General features: G+C 52.6%; 6 protein-coding genes across 6 annotated transcripts; 2 read left to right on the forward strand and 4 right to left on the reverse strand.

Annotated features, from left to right (window-relative positions):
- Positions 1 to 107: 107 nt before the first annotated feature.
- Positions 108 to 1,042, forward strand: MIND_00932200 (Ubiquitin-conjugating enzyme E2-24 kDa; the record flags this gene model as incomplete). The annotated part of the gene is made up of 4 exons (XM_037365946.1): positions 108 to 204; positions 288 to 409; positions 475 to 897; positions 956 to 1,042. The coding sequence occupies exons 1-4, from the start codon at positions 165 to 167 to the stop codon at positions 1,040 to 1,042; spliced, it is 672 nt and encodes a 223-aa protein (XP_037217358.1). The 5' UTR covers positions 108 to 164.
- A 195-nt stretch (positions 1,043 to 1,237) lies between these two features.
- Positions 1,238 to 2,916, reverse strand: MIND_00932300 (uncharacterized protein; the record flags this gene model as incomplete). The annotated part of the gene is made up of 14 exons (XM_037365947.1): positions 1,238 to 1,481; positions 1,543 to 1,568; positions 1,619 to 1,659; positions 1,721 to 1,747; positions 1,800 to 1,841; positions 1,901 to 1,939; positions 1,990 to 2,152; positions 2,215 to 2,291; positions 2,338 to 2,370; positions 2,425 to 2,455; positions 2,502 to 2,654; positions 2,713 to 2,732; positions 2,803 to 2,812; positions 2,875 to 2,916. The coding sequence occupies 14 exons, from the start codon at positions 2,914 to 2,916 to the stop codon at positions 1,238 to 1,240; spliced, it is 948 nt and encodes a 315-aa protein (XP_037217359.1).
- A 1,113-nt stretch (positions 2,917 to 4,029) lies between these two features.
- On the reverse strand, positions 4,030 to 4,620 carry MIND_00932400 (uncharacterized protein; the record flags this gene model as incomplete). The annotated part of the gene is made up of 1 exon (XM_037365948.1): positions 4,030 to 4,620. Exon 1 carries the CDS (start codon positions 4,510 to 4,512, stop codon positions 4,030 to 4,032), a length of 483 nt encoding a protein of 160 aa, XP_037217360.1. The 5' UTR covers positions 4,513 to 4,620.
- A 3,092-nt stretch (positions 4,621 to 7,712) lies between these two features.
- On the reverse strand, positions 7,713 to 10,105 carry MIND_00932500 (FAD-binding-3 domain-containing protein; the record flags this gene model as incomplete). Its single annotated transcript, XM_037365949.1, has 15 exons — positions 7,713 to 8,037; positions 8,089 to 8,271; positions 8,326 to 8,447; positions 8,498 to 8,645; positions 8,693 to 8,781; positions 8,840 to 8,884; positions 8,936 to 9,002; positions 9,053 to 9,402; positions 9,448 to 9,509; positions 9,557 to 9,589; positions 9,632 to 9,735; positions 9,793 to 9,812; positions 9,863 to 9,951; positions 10,013 to 10,037; positions 10,085 to 10,105. 15 exons carry the CDS (start codon positions 10,103 to 10,105, stop codon positions 7,713 to 7,715), a joined length of 1,683 nt encoding a protein of 560 aa, XP_037217361.1.
- A 755-nt stretch (positions 10,106 to 10,860) lies between these two features.
- Positions 10,861 to 13,281, reverse strand: MIND_00932600 (FAD-binding-3 domain-containing protein; the record flags this gene model as incomplete). The annotated part of the gene is made up of 15 exons (XM_037365950.1): positions 10,861 to 11,158; positions 11,208 to 11,387; positions 11,437 to 11,558; positions 11,624 to 11,777; positions 11,817 to 11,926; positions 11,979 to 12,023; positions 12,079 to 12,145; positions 12,198 to 12,556; positions 12,610 to 12,671; positions 12,716 to 12,748; positions 12,796 to 12,899; positions 12,952 to 12,971; positions 13,024 to 13,112; positions 13,180 to 13,204; positions 13,258 to 13,281. 15 exons carry the CDS (start codon positions 13,279 to 13,281, stop codon positions 10,861 to 10,863), a joined length of 1,692 nt encoding a protein of 563 aa, XP_037217362.1.
- Positions 13,282 to 14,149: 868 nt separating this feature from the next.
- MIND_00932700 (STE3-domain-containing protein) lies at positions 14,150 to 15,161 on the forward strand (the record flags this gene model as incomplete). Its single annotated transcript, XM_037365951.1, has 3 exons — positions 14,150 to 14,267; positions 14,322 to 14,477; positions 14,533 to 15,161. 3 exons carry the CDS (start codon positions 14,150 to 14,152, stop codon positions 15,159 to 15,161), a joined length of 903 nt encoding a protein of 300 aa, XP_037217363.1.
- Between the last annotated feature and the right edge of the window lie 5,282 nt (positions 15,162 to 20,443).

A 20,443-nucleotide genomic window follows, 5' to 3' on the forward strand; every position in this document is an offset into this window, starting at 1 on the left:
GTGTGGAGGATGGTACTTGTACGATAAAGGATGCAGGAAGTGAGTTGCGCTCAAAATTTAAATATCTCAGGTGGAATTCCTGCTTACATCATCAGCACTTCTTTCGCGCCGTCCCCCATCTCCAGCCACACACACGCCATCCTTTCGCAAGGTCTGCTAGGACTATGGACGCCCGACTGCGGAGAGTAAACAAGGAGATCGCCGGTGCGTGTGGCTTCATCGATCCCCGCCGCTCCTTGCAGCGACAGTGGCCACTCAAGTCTGTTGACTGACTGGTGTGGGTGCAGACTGCAAGAACGACAAGACGTCAAATATCACCATCGACCTCATCGACGACTCGCCTTTCCATCTCCGCGGGTCGTTCCCGGGCCCAGAGGACACGCCCTACCAAGGGGGCCTCTTTCAAGTCGTGTGTAGCCTTGCCACTCTATAGCGACCAGCTTGCTAACTCTTGCGCTTCCTTCGTTGCTTTAGGATATTGTCATCCCTGACTCGTACCCATTCCAGCCAGTAAAGATGAAGTTCATCACGAAAGTCTACCATCCTAATGTGTCGTCCGCATCGGGGGCAATCTGCCTCGACATCCTCAAAGACGCGTGGTCGCCCGTGCTTACCCTCAAATCGACACTCATCTCGCTGCAAAGTTTGCTCTGCTCACCCGAGCCGAGCGACCCCCAGGATGCAGAAGTCGCAAAGCACTACACTACAAGTCGGCGGAGCTTTGAGGAAACCGCACGGTATTGGACCAAGTCGTATGCTATGCCAAACGGAGGGGCACCGGAAGGAGCAGGAGCCTCGAAGGCGGGGGCTGCTCCCAGGGACGAGGTGGCGATTGCGGGGCTTGAGAAAGCACATGTCGACCAATTTGAGGCTCTGGGTTTCCCTCGCGCCAAAGTGGTGCGTGTTTTTCTACCTTTGCCAGTGTTTCCCTTTTTTGACTCTCTCTCTCTCTCAGATCGACGTTCTCCGCAGACTGAACTACCGCGGAGCCAATGTCGCAAAGATACAGGACGACCGTATTGTGGAGGAGTTGTTAAAATAGTCGCTTGGAGATATCCACGTCTGTTGAACTTTGTGTTTGTACGATTCCAAATGTTGTTCATTGGTCGATGTACTTTTATTGAGATCCTGAGTTTACAATTACGAGTGGGATTCTTGTGTGTGTGAAATAATCTACTGTAGTACTTTGATTTGGTACAATAACTAGTACAAGTCCGTATTAAAACAAAAAGCAAATTTATGCATTGTTTCCAGCACTTATATCGAGGACTTCGTCAGAGTCCGAGCACTGTCGCAGTTTGCCATACACCTGCCAGTGCCTTCCTTGAGTGGATGCGTCCCCGAAGCTCCCGCTCCTGCTGTACCCATGATGCGAAAAAACTTTGTTGATCTCGTATTCACGCGCCGCGTCTTCTGCGGCGACGGTGCGGGTGTGTGTGATGAGGCGACAGACGAGTATGCTGTGCATCACTTGGACCGGACTGTGTATGATAGAATTGGGTTGAAAACGGAAGATCGACGAAGACGGGAAAAAGGACTGACGTGTCGAAGACTTCACGGAGTCCGCTCTAAAAGAACATCAGTATGCCAGACTGAGGGTCGGGGAGGACGAACGCACAGGTGCGACGTAGAGACAAATGAGGGACGCCACTGTAAAGGCTATATTGGAGCGGATTTTTCGTCAGAAGACAGCATTTTTGGCGAATAATGAAGGCCCTACGGAGTATGGCGGGATAAAACCAGACACCTGGCCCAAGTTCAATACGGTCTAATCAGGTTGTGTGATTAATGAAGCATACCGTCGCGATGCAAGCTCTGCAACATCCCTGTTTTGTCGGGAACTGCGTGAACGGGATTCAATCAACTGGTTTAAATTGGCCCGAAACGAATTTACGCCTACATTTGTGGCAAACTTTCCAGAGGGTCAAGAGGAATATTGCTATGCCAAAAGAGGTCAGCTGTCATGGAGCTATTTGGACAGAAACGCACTCGTTTCGGATGCCAATAACGCCCACGAAGCAAATTTTGCGAAATAGGTTGTCCTTGGCGTTGAGACATAGCATGTTACTGCTAGATCTGGACCCAATGCTTCGATATCATTGAAAGAATGGACCCATCTTAGGCCGGTCCACAATGCAAGGGCGGCAATGGTCTTCAAGTTGTTTCATCAGTCAGCTGCTTGCCAAAAGTGCGGTCAAAGGAACTTGGACGTACAAACCACATCAACCCGAAGAACAGCAGTAGGGACTTGGAGCGCTGGTACAGCGTATAGGTGCGAATCATGAGGATGACTTGATATGATGTTTGATTCGAGCGTACGACTATGGAAGAACTCACGTTGTGTTATCCCGATGCCAAAGAGTGAAAATGCTATACGGCTGTTCAGCACCAAACGCCAACGTCTTGAGTGTTCTGGGCACTCGCCGGTGGTGAACATCGTCACCTCATCGCACACCTGAAACACCCGTCAACGCTGATTTTAACTGAGATAGCTAACGCACAAAGAACCCTTTCAGCAACGCGTGTATCAGCGGTGCTGTGGCACCAACGAAGGTCCCGTAGCGTGTCCACAGATAGAGGGCTTTGATGATCGTCCATCGCGACCGCCAGATGTGGAGATACTCTTCATTCAGCTGGAGGACAGTGTCGTATATCTGCAACACAAATAAAAATAAATCTTGGGCGGCAGATTCGGGTTAGGCGCCGACTTGCCAACAGAGCCAAAAACGCGACTAGCCCGGAACAGTCAGTACGCAGCCAACTCCCAGAAAACGCGGTGTGTTCTATTGTTTGGCAACTAACCTTTGATATACTGCGAAGGTAGCCCATGTCAGCCCTTGATTGTCCACATGCCATGAAAGAACGGCGACGGACGAAAACAACTTGTATGTCTGCCCGCAGTGTCTCGCTGTCCATCGAACGAAGGAGTGGGTTGGTCTGCCAGTGGTGGCGCCGAAGAGGGCGAAATCAGCAGCTGCGAGAGAGATGGCATATAAGTATCGAAAGAAGCACATCTCCGTCTGTAGGATCAACTCAGGCTGTCATGGTACGGCGGTGTTGACGCGGAAGATGACCATAGACTATTTTGAATGCATGGAATCATCACAGAACCTAGATGGATGTGGGTAGCTGCGTCCAGGAGGCGTAGTAGTGCACTCACAGGCATGTGCTTTGGAGCATTCTTCACTGGTATCTATATCTTCCCACTGGAGGACCCTCCGAGGACCCGCTGGGAGCGTGGCAGGCAGGTGAAAGTCTTGGTCTGCGGGCGGGACCAGTCCAATCAAGCACGTCAATCTTTGTGATACAGGTTGCGCAGGGGGCAGATTGGGCGGATCTAGCCATGGCCAAAACGCTGAAGGCGGCGATGGCCAGTGTTGCAGTCATCTAATTTTCGTAGTGTCCGGCATTGTAGAACGTTCGGGTCGGCAACCGTAGCTGTAGAGACAGCATGCAACTACTCCGAGTCGGAGCTGCGACGGAGCAGAATAGCGAAGTGCCAATGAGCGGCAACCTAAATGGACGTGTTTCAGCGTGGTTCGATGATATTGTATCAGAGCGGCCAGCCCTCGGTTTGGCGGGCAGCATGAGCCTGCATATGACAGTATCAGGTATTCCTGGAGCGGTGCCATGACCACCTCCCATACTGTATTGACATCTACCCGACTAGTCAGTACCAAGGATAACAAATTGTGTGGAGGTAGCAGAAAGGCAGCGGAAATAGGTGGCTATGCACCTGACATGGCAAACCGGGAACTGTCCAGCTAAAAATCTCCAGTCTACTTCCGTAGACTTCCCAGGACGGACAGGTGGCACTTAAGGACATGTCGGGCCCCAGCGGGGAAGAAAAGACTGTGCAGAAGTGCGTGGGCGTCTTTCCTCAACGCTGCCCTTGGAAATGCGCGTTAACGAGGAAAATGAGAGAAAGTGTGATGTAACGCCTCGGTCACTGTTGATTACCGATCACGAGGTCAGCGGATCCGATAAGATTAGATTACAACATCACGACGAAATTATTAAGTGGAGCAGTTACTCGGTAAGTAGTCTGAGGACACCGTCCGGGTCGGCATCATCTCTCACTAATCCTTTGAACTCGGATTTGCCCATCAGAAAATCGACCCGTTTCACGCCGTCGTTTCTTGCGTCGGTCTCCCTCTCCTTCCAGTCAGCCGCCGGCACACCGTCCGTGCTCGCGACCGCTTCTTTTCGGCACCGACGCGTAAATGCCTGACCCACAGAAGCCTCTTCTTCCGCAGAAAGCGCGGCCCAATCGTCGGGCGTGATCCGAGTGTGCAGAGAGCGATGGATCGCGACAAGAACATCACCAATGGCTATTGGAGGAAACGTGCCTGGCGACGCAAGCGCAGACTCCGGGGCCTTGAGGTCGATAGGATAGAACGCGAGACGCGGGCTCGGATGCATTATCCGCAGCGACATCCGTGGCGGATAGAAAGCTACTTCTCGCAGCTCTTCGGCCGAGAGTCCGACCTTCTCTCCAGCGCGTAGGGGCATAATTCGGGTAGGTTCGAAGCGGGACGACGCGAGGTCAAGGGAGAATAAAGGGGTTGGTGTGTTTCCGTCGAGACAGGGATGTATTTGGGGAGGGGGGACAACGACATCGCTATCGGTTGCCCATGGATCAATTCCAGGAAGAGGTATAAATGGGGTTGGGTACCCAACCTGGGGTTCCGATGCATCAATGGCTGTCACCACAGACATGGAATGATGAATGAAGGTCTCTAGCTCTGACCTGGCTCTCATGCATCAATGTGTCTCTGCCTCCATCGGTGAGTCCAATCACATCAGCATGTCATCATAGCGTGACGTACTGGTTACCGCTTCACTGACGACGTCCATCACAGCAATCAATGCTTCTTGTCGTCGTCCTCGACAGCGAGCAGAGGCATTCCCAAATAATTCCCGAAAATTCTGAAAATATTAGGGTGCGTCGGTCCAATGGCGCTGATGAACGAATGCTACTTATGCTCATAGCATGCGCTCAAAACCGAGACTTCTCTCGCATTTTCGACCTGCACACCATAATCAAAGCCACCCACAGGCAACCATCCAGCGGGCGAATTGCTGCTGAATTGAACATACACAACGTCCTACATCATATGGCTGAAACCCCCGAGTTTCAGAGGAATCGGGCGGCTGGATTCCGGCCGGCATATGCAGCAGTCCCCCAGGTCTACTCTGAAAATGGCGCCTGGCTGCCCTCGGGGCGCCCGGCCCTCTCCGCGACACGTCTATGACTCCTGGGCCATCGTCTAGGCTCTTGAATGCAGCTGGCGCCGGCGCTTCAGGGTGCCGGGTGCATCCTGTGAATCCTGCGTGCCGGGTTCATTCCTTTGGTACTCGCAGCGAGGGGACCTGTTGCAGTGGGGCAGCCGCTTGTATCGACGATGGAGGGCCGAAGAAAGCCCTGTAATGACGCAGAAGGTGCGTCATTGCATGAATTCAACTGAATTCACTCAGCAGGAGCAGACTGGCGGCACTGGCCACTGCGGGACGATGAGACAGTCGTTCCGCTTGAAATCTTCAGGAACTCGGGGGGCATGGCGTCGCTGCCGGGGGATGAGATCCCAGCCCGAAAGCGCGGAAGGCGGGCCGGAACGCCGCTCGTCTCGCAAATCAGCGGGAGGGTTGCGCAGAGCTAACCGCTGGCTCGTTCCGCCTGAGAATCTCGGGGATGGGAGGGACACATGTTCCTTCCCATCCCTGAAAATTGCAGGCGAAACGGGCCAGGACTCGGCCCGGTGGCCACGGGCCTCGCCGACACCTGCCCTAGCAGCTTCCGTTGCGCGCAGGGGCAACCCCTCCCTCGTTTTCCTCAGGAGTTGGTGGAACTCGAGCGGTGCGTCAACGCTACCTGCGCTGGAATTTCCAGCCAGAAAGATGCAGAAATGGGCCCGGCGCTCACCGATTTCGTAGAGAACACCGTCAACGGCGACGACGGCCTTGCGGCCTGCTGCAGAGCACTGGGAGGCGCCGAGTAAGTCGGGTTACGTCCCCAGAGGTTTTGCGGACGTGTTCGGGGCACGATTCGTGGTAGTCGGGAATAAGAACATAAAGTTCTACGATAGTAGTGGGAATTTAGTAGTGCTACACACCAGTACTTCTGCAATATACAAGTTTTGATAAAACTGTATGATTTTCCTTCAGAAACTTGTACATAGGCGGGGGCTGACTACGAGACACAGATAGTATAAATTTACTCACACATTTGGGTCAATAGAAGTCATTATTGTCGGTTTGTCGTGCCCCGATATTCCGTCTCACGCTCAATAGACGTCATATGGATGCTGATCAACCCCAAGCGCGGGGAATAACCGATGGCGTTGATAAGCGGCTACTCAAAATGACATCTGTTCCGCCCCGTGTCCCGCGTCCTGCACCCTGCGAGCCCACCCCATGCACTACAGGCATTGTGGCCCAGCCCTGAGCTACCAATAGCACGCGCCGTTGAACAGCGGGATGAGCATCGCATAGGTCACCACACGCATGGCGAATTGATGGGTAGGCGGGCAGTAGGCAGTAGGCAGTAGGCAGTGGGCAGTGGGCGGCGGCCAGCGGCCAGCGGCCAGCGGGCGGCGGGCGGCGGGCGAGGGAGCCCGGTCCGATATGTCATGCATATGTGGTCAGCAGGACCGCCGGCATGAGCACGTGCGCAGCCCACGTTATGTACATTACCCACGCCCAGCGCAGGGGCGGGAAGCGGGGCGGGCAGGTGGCAAGGCGGCGGCGGGCGGCTGCAAGCAGACAGCGTGGGGGGGGCTCGCTTGCTTTAGAGACTTGTCATGATGCATCTCAGCCGGTCTCTAGGAGAGACCTTGATTCATCATGGCATGTCTCTCTTGACAACCATTTGATGCATAGGATCCCCAGGTACGCCTGGGGTTGGAGGAGCGCTAGTGGTACCAGCACCAAAGGAGTTTGCGCGACGATGTCCCGCGCCGAACATAAATGGCATCGGAGAAAGAAAAGGCGATCCAGTGCTAGGCGGGTGTCCATGCCAGGAAGTCGTCCGTTGTCTTTGCGGGACAAAGAATGGCGAAAATCGGGGGTCAAAACCCGAAGGGCTCCCGTGCCACGGTACACTATTTGCACCAGAGATCTGTGGAGTCCCAGGCAGGGATGTTGGGGCGATGAATGGCGATGAGGGATGCAGGAAGGGGGAGGGTGGAAGGAATGGAGAGGCCGGATGCGGAGGAGGGCAGAAAAATGGATTGTATGGTGTGGGGTCTGATTGAGCTGCGTCCTCTGGAACGAATATAAATGGTTGTGCCATGACGGAATAAGTTCAAGTTGATAGCGCGGACTTGCACCAAAGAGTCTTGGAAAATATGAATCACGAAATAGTAGACCGAGTGCTAATGAAAAAGGTGAGGAAAAATCGAGGGACAACTTGTCACGCACAACGAATGAGACGATGTAGAATCTCTATCGCAAGGGATGTGTGACGAAGAATTATCCACGTTTTCGCGCACGGTCGATAGAGCAAGATGGAAAGAAGGCGGTTACACGTGGTGTGATGCCTCTCTGGTGCAAAATCGTGATCGCTGATTCCATAAGCAGAATGGCCTGACGCATTCAAGATGGGGGTATTCTGACCAGACAGTAATCGCGATGAGAAGCTTTGTCAAACTAGATCCTTTGGGAAATATTAAGAGTCCAAAACAATCACATTACTCAGATATTGCGCTCTCCTGCTAGTCCTTTGCATCGACTTCTCGTTTCCTTCGGGTACTACCATCGTATACGGTGAGCCAATTCGTTTCGTCCTCTTCGACTTCCGCATTGATGTTGATATGAAATGACTGTCCCGGACGCGGAGTTGATTCATCACATCCATCAGTGAACCAACACGTCGAGCCCTCATCCGAGTCTTGGCTCCACTGCCACTGAGGGAGACGCTCGAGCTCCCCATCTCCGTTCTCGTCACAGGTGTCCTCTTGTGATCTGACAGCAAAGTCGTGGAACCGCCCCCAATTGATCCACCATTCGTCCGCGTCGTCACCTGCGTCGTAAGAAAATCTGCAACCGTGATAAGAGAAGAACACTGGGTAGAGAGAGTTGGAGACCCACAGCATGCGTGTTTCCTCCATCGTCTGCCCTTCGTGACTCTCTGGTATCTCCATAACGTTCTTCCCTTGTTGGTAATTTGTGCGGAACATCGCGTCGCGGGTAATGTAAGTGTCCTCGTCATCCTGGGTGAGCGATGTGACATATTTCATATCGATATCACAAAGGAGGTTGCACCGAGGTTCACTGAAAAAAAAGCGTTAGTCTCTTCACGACCCTGATATTATGTAATAAACTGACCGATGTTCCTGAAAAGCGTACAACAGCTCTGGTATCCTGGAACGGTCATGCGTATGCGAAAATATCTTGCCAATAAACACGCTGTCTTCTAGCGCGCAGGCATACGAGTTAACAGCTCCGGCCTAGCATTGCCTCAGACCGTCGCGATTGACTTGGGAAATATTGGACATACGGGGAATGGATGAGCAGCTTCACCGAGAACGACAACGCGTCCGCTCTCGGAGACCCAAGATTGAAGAGGTTCGTGTTCTTGGAGTGGCCTTCCAGATGAATGTAGGGACTTGTTTGAAGAGTCCGCAACCAAAGCTAGGGAGCGAATCCTAACGAAGATATCAGAGGCGTAATAAACACATTTAAGAGTAATTACCCCGAGTCACAGACAGGCCCAAGAATGTCGGTTATCTTGCTAGTTGGACCATCCTCGGGACTGTAGATACAGCACGAAAGGTTGTCACCCTGTAGGGTCATGAAATCAAACGACATGCAACAGCGGAAAGGCATTCGGAAAGCATACCACACTATAGACGAACGCTGCTCTATTTGCCCCAAAGAATGCGGACTGGAATCGCAAACATGAGTTTCGCCCCAAAAGAGAAGGAGCATGACGGACATGATTATAGGATAATAAACCGGCAAGGGCTGGGTGGTCTCGCATCGCAGATTTGGGAACTGTAGCGCTGTCCAACGGTGTCATTAAGAACAAGCCAAATGAATTTAGACCACGCACCTGTAGACAAGTAGGGATACATTTTCCTTGTCGGCCTGAGAGTCTTCGGACTCGGAGTCGGAGTCAAGCCAAAAGTCGCCATCATCGGTTGCTCTCGCCTTCCTCTCTTCATCTTCCTCCCGCTTGAGCGCAGCCCTGACTACACCGTTCGGCCCATCTGCACCAATGATCGCGTCTGCCGTCAATTGTTCTCCATTCTGTAGAGTGACACTACAGGCCTCTAAATCGATGGACGTGACTTCTGCATTGAAGCGGACTTGAATTCGGCTCTTGTCGAGAGAGGCTACAGATGAGGGAGGGTCCATTGGCCGAAGGAATTCATTATAGAGAATATGGATGAGGTCAACGTGCTGTAAAAGATATGGGTTGGAGAAGACGATGAACTAATCACGTACTCGCAAAGTCAGGTATTGCCCTTGTGCCTCAGAAAGCATCTCTTCATCGTAGCTCTGAAGTCCTATAATTGGTCATTCCTGCTTTTCCGGTTGAGAGAGCGAAACTCACCCATCAAGTCTTGTCCTTCCCCCCTACCCTCATCTATTCCAAGTTAGACCCATTACCAAAACTTGACAACCATACATCGAAAGACCGCGAATCCTGGGGAAGTCGTCTGGTATTGTAATGCACTGATGTGTTTGTCGAGGCCCCAATGAGAAAGTATCTTGGAGCCGTTCGGTGGTATCCTTCAAGTGGGACAAAGTCAGTCCGACACGAGTGGGGCACGACAAGGGGCGGATTACCGAGCGCATCCATATGGTATCTGGAAGACGACCCTTCAGCACCTAGAAACGAAATTTAAAGCCGACGCACCGTGGGACGACCCTCTCCAAGCCCAGCCGCCTTCTCCACTACTAAAACGCGATGGCCCGACTTCTTCAATGCAATACCGGAGGCAAGACCTGGCCAAAATGGAAATGTTGCGGTTAGTCCAAGGGCCACAGGCGGGTATCCGGCTTTGACCTGCTACTGAGGCCCCGACGATGATCTAGCTGCAGGATAAACTCGAGTGCGAAAAGCATGAACGATACTGACGAAATCGAGCTGTTCTGCCATGGGGACTGGACCTATGGCTCGTATGGAAGAGGAATTGAAGAGGAACGCCTCCTCGTCGTTGTGATGGGATGGAAGGCTTGCTTGCACCGTTCAGCGGCAGGAGGGAATTAATTTGCAATTTGCTTTGAAGCGTTTCGCCAATCCGGGTAAGTCAAACCCAAACTGCTTGTGAATGGGCCGAGCAGCCAGTAGACCCGTTGTATAATATATATAGTGGTGAAGTTGTGGAGAAGCAGCTTTTGACGCTACGACCCATGGCGTTTCGCGAGATGGCGGAAGTGCTCAACGATGTTCTTTGCCTAGTCACCGCTTATGTCAGGATTCTCGGTCCGATGGCTCGGACATCCCTGGATCACCCAAGGATCAACACAAGGATCAACATGAGCCTCCCTGAGCTACTCAACTTGTACTAGTACTAGTCCTACTTGAGTACTACTGCCAACACGAGCCAGATTGAAGACAGCTACGAAACTCCGAGCTCGCCGTATGGCTAATACTTGAAGCTTTCTAGTAGCATCTAGTAGCATGTGGTTGCTCATTGATGACATGTTCCGTCCGCCGGGGCAAGTGGCAAGTGCCGACCCGCCTAAGAGTATGTACATGGATATGAATTCGCGTCATATAACTCGTTTATTAGATACACAGGTAAGCCGAACTTGAAGCCGTAAATTGCGAGCCAAGGTCAATCTTACTTATACTATAACCAAGACCCAGGTAGAAAACATTTGGACACAGCAGACCCGACAACGTTGCTATCAAGAGTGTACTTCAGGATCTTCTGCTTGTGCTGTCCATTCCCTTCGAGCGCTGCCATCGTATAGCCAATGCGTGTCATCCCGGGCCTCTCCAAGTTGGCCTGGGCGAGGGGTAAGGTCACCAAAATGCGAATCGGACGAGCTTGCATTCGAGTCTCGACTGGATTTGTGTCGCATACGAAGCCGTTCAGGGGCCGCTTTTTCATACACTTCCTCCCGCTGGCTGACAGTCAAGTCGCGGAACCGGCCCCAGGTGATCCACCACTCATCTGCATCGTCCGCCGCGTCATACGCAAATCTGTGCAAATCAGCAATAAATTCAGATTGAAGGAGAGACAGAGACCCACATCGCCCGCGTTTCCTCCATCCTTTGGCCCTCCATACTCTCGGGCATCTCCAAGACGTTTTTCCCCTGCTGATAGTTGGCTCGGAACATTGCGTCGCGGAGCACGGACATCTCGCCCTCAAGCGTTAGTGCTGCCACATATTGGATCTCGATGTCGTGAAGAAGGGTGCATCGGGGCTTGCTGCCAAAGAACTTGTAAATTTGGGTGCAATACTACTGAGTAGACAAACCGATGCTCTTGAAAGGCATATAGCAGCTCTGGGATTCTCGATCGATCTTGTGTGTGCGAGAATATTTTGCCGATAAACGATCCGTCTTCGAGCGCACATGCGTATGAGTAAACAGCGCCTGCCTGTGGTTGTATTTGGTTTGTTCGTCAGCCTTGGTCGGTTCGGGATTATCGTTGAAACAACAAACAGGAAACGGATGTGCAGCTTCGCCAATGACCACAACGCGTCCGCTCTCGGAAACCCAAGACTGGAGAGGCTCGTGTTCCTGAAGTGGCCTACAAAGCGGAGGTTGCACTTTGTCGTCATCAACAGTGTCTGCGATTGAGACGATACAGCGAATACTGTGGTCGAGTTAAGCTTTAACACGATACGCAAGAGACACTTGCGCTGAATCACAAGCAGAGCCAAGCATGTCGGATATTTTCAAGCCGCTCGGTTGACCATCCAGAAAGAGTCTGGACATATAGATACAGACAGACAGGTCTTCACCCTTAAAAACGAAATCAGGAATCCTTCAGGAAGAGGTGATTGAAAAAACGGACGACGCTATACACAAACGCTCCTCGATTGGACCCAAAGAAGGCACACTGAAATAGGGAACGTCAGAAGATTTAGACACGAAAGAGGAAGGGCATGACAGACATGACTGTAAGATGAGAAGTCGGCGAGGGCTGGATGACCTTGCATCGTGGATTTGGGAATTGTAGCGCTACATACCGCGGATTCTAGTTCGCACAAGGCCGGAAATGTTTTATACGCACCTGTAGACAACCAGGGGTACACCTTCCGTGTCGCCAAGCACATGAGACCCTTCCGACTCGGAATCGGAATCAGCCCAAAAGTCACCATCGTCTGATGTCAGCCTATCGCTTGTCCTCGATATTTCCTCTCTGTCCCCCTCTTGCTCGAGTGCAGCTCTGACCATGCCACTTGGCCCGTCTGCGCCGATAATAACATCCGCCACCAGAGGTTCTCCGCTTCGGAGAGTAACCACGCAGGACTCTAGGTCGATAGAAGCTGCCTCTGCTCCAAAGCGGACCTCTACCATGTTTTTGTCCAGAGACGAGGATTTCGTCGGTCGATAGAACTCGTCATAGAGTAAATTGATGAGGTCGACATGCTGAAGATAGTACTTGATATGAGTAGAGCGATTGCGGAAGAAAATTGACCCACTCGAAAAGTCAGGTATTGTCCTCGCGCCTCAGAAAGCATCTCTTCGTCATACCTCTGGACCCCTAAAATTCATCTAGATTATTCCCCAAAATGCATCAGCACGTACCCATAAGGTCTTGTTGCTCCCCGTTGCCCTCGTCTACCGCATGTCAGACGTCCATAAATAATCAGGAGGGAGAAACAGACAACGGAAGACCGCGAATCCTGAGGAACTTGTTTGGTACTGCAACTCCTCGATCCGCTCTTCGAGGCCCCAGTCGTACAGTATCTTGGAGCCATTTGGCGTTATCCTTGAGAAAAACCGTCGTCAGCACAGTCGCAGAAGGACCCGGGTCAAATTACCGGGCACAACCCACGGGGATCTTGCAAACGTCAGCATCTCGAAACAAGAGGTGAAAATCAAGTCAGACGTACCGTAGAGCGGCCATCTCCAAGCCCAGCTGCTTTTTCAAGTATTAAGACGCTATGACCAGACCTCTTCAACGCGATACCGGCTGCAAGGCCTGCCAACAGAGGACGTGTATCGGTTAGCTTAGCTGCATTGACAGCAAGTTGAAAGAGAGGTCCGACCTGCTACTGAGGCCCCCACGATGATCTGGGGGATAAACGTTGACAGGCATTCGAAGCCTCAAATAAAGAAACACGCACGAAACTCAGCCGTTGCTCATTCATACTGCTATTGTCGGATGATAGACACAGGCGAAAACGAGCGCAAAGACTTGGTCGTGTTCAGGCTCTTGTGGGGCCGTATTCGTGGTCGTGGGGACGAGAGCTGCTGGTAGCGCTGGCATCAAAGGGGCAGTGGGAATCTGGCTAAGACTAGCTTCGCGAGCACGATGCCACCACGGGCATCTTTCGGGGCGGGCCGTGGTGCCGCAGTACAAAGAGAAGAATAGCGCGTTGAGAGTGGCAGTTGTCCCATGTGGACGGCGGACGCTGCAATTCATGGAGGTGGGAGGCTTTTCACGGCTTACGTCAGAATCGGCCCGTTGATGCGTAAGCATCACGACACCGACGCTTTCGTCACCACCACCACCCTAGGCCTGGGTCTGACTCGACGAGGCTCTCTCCAACAGAATGGCCGCTCAATCATCCACTGAATGTGGTTGGATTATGACGCGGACTGAGCGCTGGTGCATTCGGAACGCCGAGCTCGCCGTGGAACGTCGGGATGAGACGGTGGGCGGTCGCGCGGCATTTTCGTTTTATGACAAGCTGATAAGTATAACTTGAAATTGTAGTAGGTCATCAAACAGGCTCCCTTTTAGACAATCATCGCACATATTCAACTGATTGATCCCTGGCCAGTGTTCACAGCCCGCATATCAAGATTTTACAGACGTTCTCTGAGCTTTCTGGTTGGCCAACGGCGCTCGAGTAGGCGTATTTAAAGCATGTCGACTCGTTGAGATATGCACCGCTGGCAGGCCCTTCATGCATTCACAAATAACCCCAACGAGCGGCGCTCCTTTCGCAATCATCGCGTTTTCCACATTCATCCTCGTCCTCATCCCGTTGCTGCTCCAAATCCGCTCGCGGAATGTGCCCCCTGCTCTGCATAATGTCCTGGTTTGCCGTCTCCGACTTGATTTACTTCGCCGACGCCCTGCTGTGGAGCGGAAACGTTGACATCAAGGCGCTAATATGGTGTGATATCAGTATGCTTTTTCTGTTATCTGTGACTCAGGTTTACTGACTGGTTACATTTGCAGCCACCAAGCTAAAGATTGGCGGCGAAATTGCACTCCCTGCTGCAGCAGTTCCGCTGTCGGTCAAAGTCTACCGAATCACGCTTCAGAAACGACCAATGGGACTGTTATTTGACCTAGGTGTTTGTGTTGCACTGCCGGCGGTTATTATGGCTCTGCGTTCGTCATCTATCTTTCATATCTGAATCCGCGGCTTAACTCCGCTCGTCCACAGATACCATCGTCCAAGGGAACCGTTTTGATATCATCGAGGTCATCGGCTGCAGCCCAAACATCTACGTTTCTATTCCCTCCATCATCATCTTGGACATTCCGCCCCTTGTTTGTTCAATCCTCACTCTGATCTTTTGCGGCATCTCACTGGTCAACTTCACCCGACAAAGAAGAGCATTCCATCTCCTGACGCGTGGGCCAAAGAGCGACGGCCGCAATCGGGCACAATACATCCGTCTCATGGCTCTAACTACCGTTCTCGGTGTCTGGAGCACGATTGTCGTCGCCTTGACGCGCTCGTCAGAGTACCACAGTGGCCTCCTGCCCTGGATTTCGTGGGCGGAGGTCCACGCCGACTTCTGGAGCTTCGAGCGCGCACAATACATGCTTTCGCTTATCCCCCAGGCAACGCTCGGGCCGCTCATGTTCAGCTGGGCCAGTATCCCGATAAGCAGCCTCATCACATTTGCGTTTTTCGGTGTCGGCAGCGAGGCGGTGACGAAATACCGCGCGCTGTTTATAGCCATCAAGATGCGCGCAGGGATGGGCGATGGCGGCGATCCCGTTACAGGCCGACAGCTGCAGCGTGAGGCGGTGTCGAGTCAGCGCAAATCAGCAGAGGTTTGCTGATCCTCCGGAGGCCGGAAAGGCGCCCACGATGATTCATACCCAGTGGTATTTAAAGATCATCTTTGAACCCCATACCTTCAGGCCGATATTTGTTTCTCTTTCTCTTTCTTCTTCCTATCCTTATTCTTCCCATGTTCATCCTTTCCATTCGTTTCATCGCACTCGCGATCATGCTAGCCATGTCGTCCTCCGCGGTCACCGCAGTCCCGCTATCAGCCACTCCCGAATTGGATATTGACACCGAGGTACGGCCATACACAAGTATTTTAACCACCCCGGTTGACGAATAGCAGACCGCACTGCCAATACAGCCATCCAACGCCACTTCTATTATCGTTGCAGAAGCACCGGCCAGTATGAACACCACAGATGTGTTCCAAACACTGTCGGTTAGTTTGTCGCATGTTCTTTTCGTTGACTGATCGTGTTGTTTTTTCGTGCAGCCGCCGTCATTTAACTCTTCGGACGAGCCTCCGCCGGCGGGAGGCGCAGCGGCCGATCTGCGCGGCGGGTCTGACGGAAATGACCCCGGCCTGCCGCCGTGTGTCATCGCATGAACCAGGCGTAAACAAGCGTGTATATACTTGCAATCAATGGGCTGGTTGAGCGAGAGCGGCCACTGATGCCAGCCGCATCGATATTTTGGATGCCGAGCGACGCCTGAGCGCCTTCGCCAAGCAGAGAACTATATTTATTGGCCTCTGAGGACACTGACCGCTAGCTGCGCTCCTCTTGCTCTTCTTCTCAACTATTCTCTCCTTGTTTTCCGAGTTCCTTCCGACAATCGCCAACCTCACCATGCCTGGGCCGCGCATCATTTCCATTCGCGTGGTTGCGCTTGCAATACTGATGCCCGCTGCCCAGTGAAACGCGAGAGATCGGAAGGGGGAGGGAAAGGAAATGGGACAGATGAGGGATGGGAAGGAGGACCTAGACACTCTCACTCACTCTAACAACTCAACAAACAACCCAAAACCCAAATGTATTAGTCCCAGTCCAATACACGTTGATCCAATGACTGTGCGCGCGTGTTCGGGGGTTCCTACGAAAGTATATCGTAGTGGCAACCCAGGTATAGATGACAGTGAAGGGGTGAAGTGGGTAGAGTCGAGGAATAAACAGTCCGCGCAGCGGCAAGGGGTGTGGGAACAGATGAAGGAGACAATACAATACCTCGGACCGACGGCGTTATCGGTGACAGCGGGGATCAGACGTTTGACAGATTCGTAAGCGGCGCGTTCGTTCGGCAAGTCTCGTATTTCTCACGCAAGCCCCGGCCCTTTGGACGCAGGCTTCGCAAGAGAGCAATACTAACGGTGAGGTATTCGCTCTCCTACTGGTACAAACGGGCTAAATATATAGGTTTTGGGCGGGCTTGGCGCCAAGCCCGTCGTTATACGACTATTTCTATCCCTAACACCCGTCGCTCTCACTCCCAAGCCGTCTCCTAGCGCCGGCCTGCCGCCTTCTCTTGGCACGCTTGGCGTGCTTGGCACCTCTTGGCACCCCGACCTGCTCTCAACCACCACCTCTCTCGCGCCCCGTTCTTGCTGCTGCCCCCATACGCGACGCACGCGCTTCATGTCCCCATTTGAAAAATCCTGAGTGTCCTCACTCAGTCTAGTCAGTAGCTAGAATGTTTTTAGTTTTTATGGTTGTTTTAGAGACCCAATACCATGGATACTTGCTCTATTTTTGTCCTTGGTTACTGGTCTCCTTTTTAATACCAGTCATTCTGCGCTCTGAGTCTTCATCATGTCTTACCCCAGTTACTTCGACACATCCGACTTTGTGGTCGATCCGCGATTTCAACCAGTGGAGATCCCTGCGCCGGCCGCAGTGAACTTCTCCTCACTCCGAGTGCCGCATCCCGCGGTACTCCTTGAAACCTCCATCGGCCCCAATGGCGAGGTTATGCTCCCACATGTGCATGAACATCCTGCGGCAGCAAATTCCAGTGACGTTCAACGTGCCCTCCGTTGGCGATGTCAGGCTTTGGCCAAGTGCTCCTACTGTACCACCAACAATCTCCCTTGCCGTTTCCGTGCTGTCGGCATCCCTTGCCCGAATTGCTTGTTCGCCGCGCACGACGATTGCTCGTTTACCAACCCAACGTTATTTTTGGAGTCGGTCCGAGAATGGCGTTCTGATGAGATCACCGGCGTCTGCCGTGAGCTGACTCAACAGATTACTGATCCCGCTCAGCTTGGTGCGTCTTCTGTATATTCCATTTCATAGTGCTTATGCTCCCAAGCCATCTGCTTCAATCACGCCGTTGAGTGCGTCGACCGGACTGTTCAAGGCGCTATCGCGCTCTTCGAGGTGCGTGTGCATCGTTCTTGTCGTGAATATTTGGTGATCGTCTATAATAGGCAACAACCCAGGCCTTCCGGGGCATCACCGCCGGTGGCTACCGGGACCTTGCCCGCCTCCCTTCTGAGTCGGAGCACCTCGGGCGCATTGTCTCTCTCGCACTCGACTCGCGCTTCTCCGATTAGAAGTGCCAGTATTCTTTTTACTGCCGTGCCCTACGCGGTCGACCGGCAGGATCCGGATTGATCCGCCTTGTTCGGTTTAGTGTACCATGTCGAGTATTTATCCAGATCTCACCTCCAATGTATTCTTATAATGCCTGCTTCCCGCAGTTTTTCAGGTGTTCGCGTGCGTATCTCCGTGCCAGCAGTAGATTCCTCAGAGGATTCAAATATCTCCTCATCCGATGGCGCCGCCACTTTTGCCACCGCTGATCCTTCTCCTGGCTCATCGTGGAAGCCACGTCCCATATCTGATCGCTTGGAGTTGTTCATAGATGGATCGGGGCGGGCACTCTTTTCCCAAATAAGCCCGCAACCATACCCCGCGACTGCCGCTGAAGTCACCCGGGCCATGAGTTACCGCCTTCCTGTTAGTGGTTTAAGCCATCTTGGCTGTATATTTGCTGACATCTACTTCAGCATCTTCACAGCTGCTCAGGCTGCCTCGAGCGTGGTCTGTTATGTGTTTTCCGTCACATGGGTGTCCCTTGTGGCCCTTGTGTTGTCTCGGGCTCGGATTCTTGCTGCTTCACCGACCCCATCAACTTCTTTGATTCAATTAGTAAATTCCGTGAGATCGAACTGGACGAGGTTTGCCGTGATCTGGCAGATCGCCTGTCCCACTTCAGTGTCGATCCCGAAGATGTCGGTACGTGATTTCATTTGTTTACCTTGTAAATTTTTGAACCTCATCTAGATTCATACTATGAACACTCAGTCCGACGTGTAAATCGCGTTGTTCAAGGCGCCATCCAGCGGTTTCAAATCACATCCTCAGCCACGAAAGGTCTTGCTTCCGAGGGGTACCACACGTTCATAGCCGCTTGTCAGAAGCCAAGCTTTCTTGGTCAATTTATCCAGATTGCCGAAGATTCTGGTGTTGTGCATCCGTCGATCAAGATTGCTGCCGCTCAGCGAGTTCTCGCGATGGCTCATTCCCAGTTAGAGTAGCACTTTAGTAGCCCCGTCCTCCTGTACCCTTTATTGAACCTCTATTCATGATATTCCTTGTTGTTCCCTTTGTACCCGAATTTTTCCGGTAACGCGGATCTTGCCGGACCCGTCCCCGCCCGTACCCGCGTGCTTCTTTGATGCTTGATGACGCGTCCCGCCGCGCGTCGCGTCGGCGGTTGGGAGGCCTTCTGCGTCTCCCTGGCGAGTGCCTTTCTCCTACCGGGCTATTTTCGTAGCAGTAGTGTAGCAACCGGCCAGTTTGTGCAGTATAAATTCATGAATCTCTTGCCCAGATTCTCCAGTATCTCAGATCTTATTCAGTCATGTCTTCTCCCGCTGCCTATCTTACTCCCTTGGAGCAGGTCTCCGTCGCTCAAGTCCTCTTCGCGATCCGGTATCAACTTCCGCAAGATCCCGTTGAACGGGACACCTTTTTGGTAGATCGCGCACACCAGATCGTGTGTATTCTATTCCCCAGCAGAAGCCTAGACCCTGACTTGATCGTAGCTCCGCCTCAAGGCCTCAATTGCTTCCTTTTGTCGAAGATGCGGCTACTGCCGAGTGTGTATTTGCAGGACCCCCGATAGTACGGTTCCCTCAGTGATACATTTTCGGACACAATTGGGCCAAAAGTGCCAAACAGTTTGGTACTTTGTACGGACAAATTTCGTCAAAATCTGGAACACTTTGAGCCATGCTACGGACATATTTGGCTGCTGGACCTTGTGGTCTGCCTGGCCTAACACCCCGGGCCATCTCTGTTGGCTTCTTGGATCAGCGGTTTCGACCGCTCCGCGTGGGTGTTCCTGGCTTAGCAGTGTTTTCTGCTGTTTTCTGTCGATCCTCTTTTCAGGGCTCCGGCCAATCCGGATTCGATGCCCCATCAAATTTTGATTCCCCCAGCAACTTGGAGACTTATACGGACAAATTTCGTCCAATTTCGGCCGCGCGTACGGACATAATTGGCCTTCGGAGGTATCAAACTTGTAAGCGTACTATCGGGGGTCCTGTATTTGCGCTGCGTACTGCTATGGCGCGTCACGGCTTCCGTATTGGTGGCCCATTCGGACGCGTGCTGAATGACATAGTCGTCTTCTGTTCGGATATCTCCCGCCTCCGTCGTGCCGCTCGCAGCCTTAAACGCGCCGAGAAGGATCAAAGTCACGCCGACGGCCCCATCCGCTCGGATACTGCGCTGGCCGATCTGGCCGAGTACGCGGCAAGTCTGGCTGCCTGGCAAGTATGTGCTTTCTCTTCGGGTTCGTTCTTCAACTATGCTGACTCGCAGCAGGCCGATCCTTTGGGCAATCACCAAGCCAGTTCGCACGCTGCCCCATCTGTTGGTACCAGATCCACTCCGCCCGAACTTCGCCCGACAGCATGCCCGACTTGATTTCCCCTACTATCGTGACTGATGCTGGCATCTCTCATTTTGGTGCGTTGCTTTCCTCTGTTTTGTTCATGGTTAACCTTCTAACAGTAAGTGTTTCAGATTCTTTTTCACCTATTTCTAAGCTTTTGCTTCAATTCAGCGGACTTCAGACGAGCGGCGCCCGCACTTCGGTAAGGTTTTACATTTTTGCTGTTTTCTTCCCTCATATAGCCTAGATCCAGTCGCCGATGCCCGTGCAGATGACCCAGACCGACGTGTCCAGACTCTTCCAGCAAGTTCCCCCACAGTCTCGCGTGTAAGCGCGGTCGAGACCCCCAGCCAGACCCCTTTCGCCGTCGGGCAGGCCGTCAAAACGGCAAGGTATACGCGTCTACTCCACTCCCATGTGATACTGAAAATTT

This window comes from Mycena indigotica, assembly GCF_014461135.1.
Source record: "Mycena indigotica strain 171206Taipei chromosome Unknown Mind.scaff0008, whole genome shotgun sequence".
NCBI lineage: Eukaryota > Fungi > Basidiomycota > Agaricomycetes > Agaricales > Mycenaceae > Mycena > Mycena indigotica.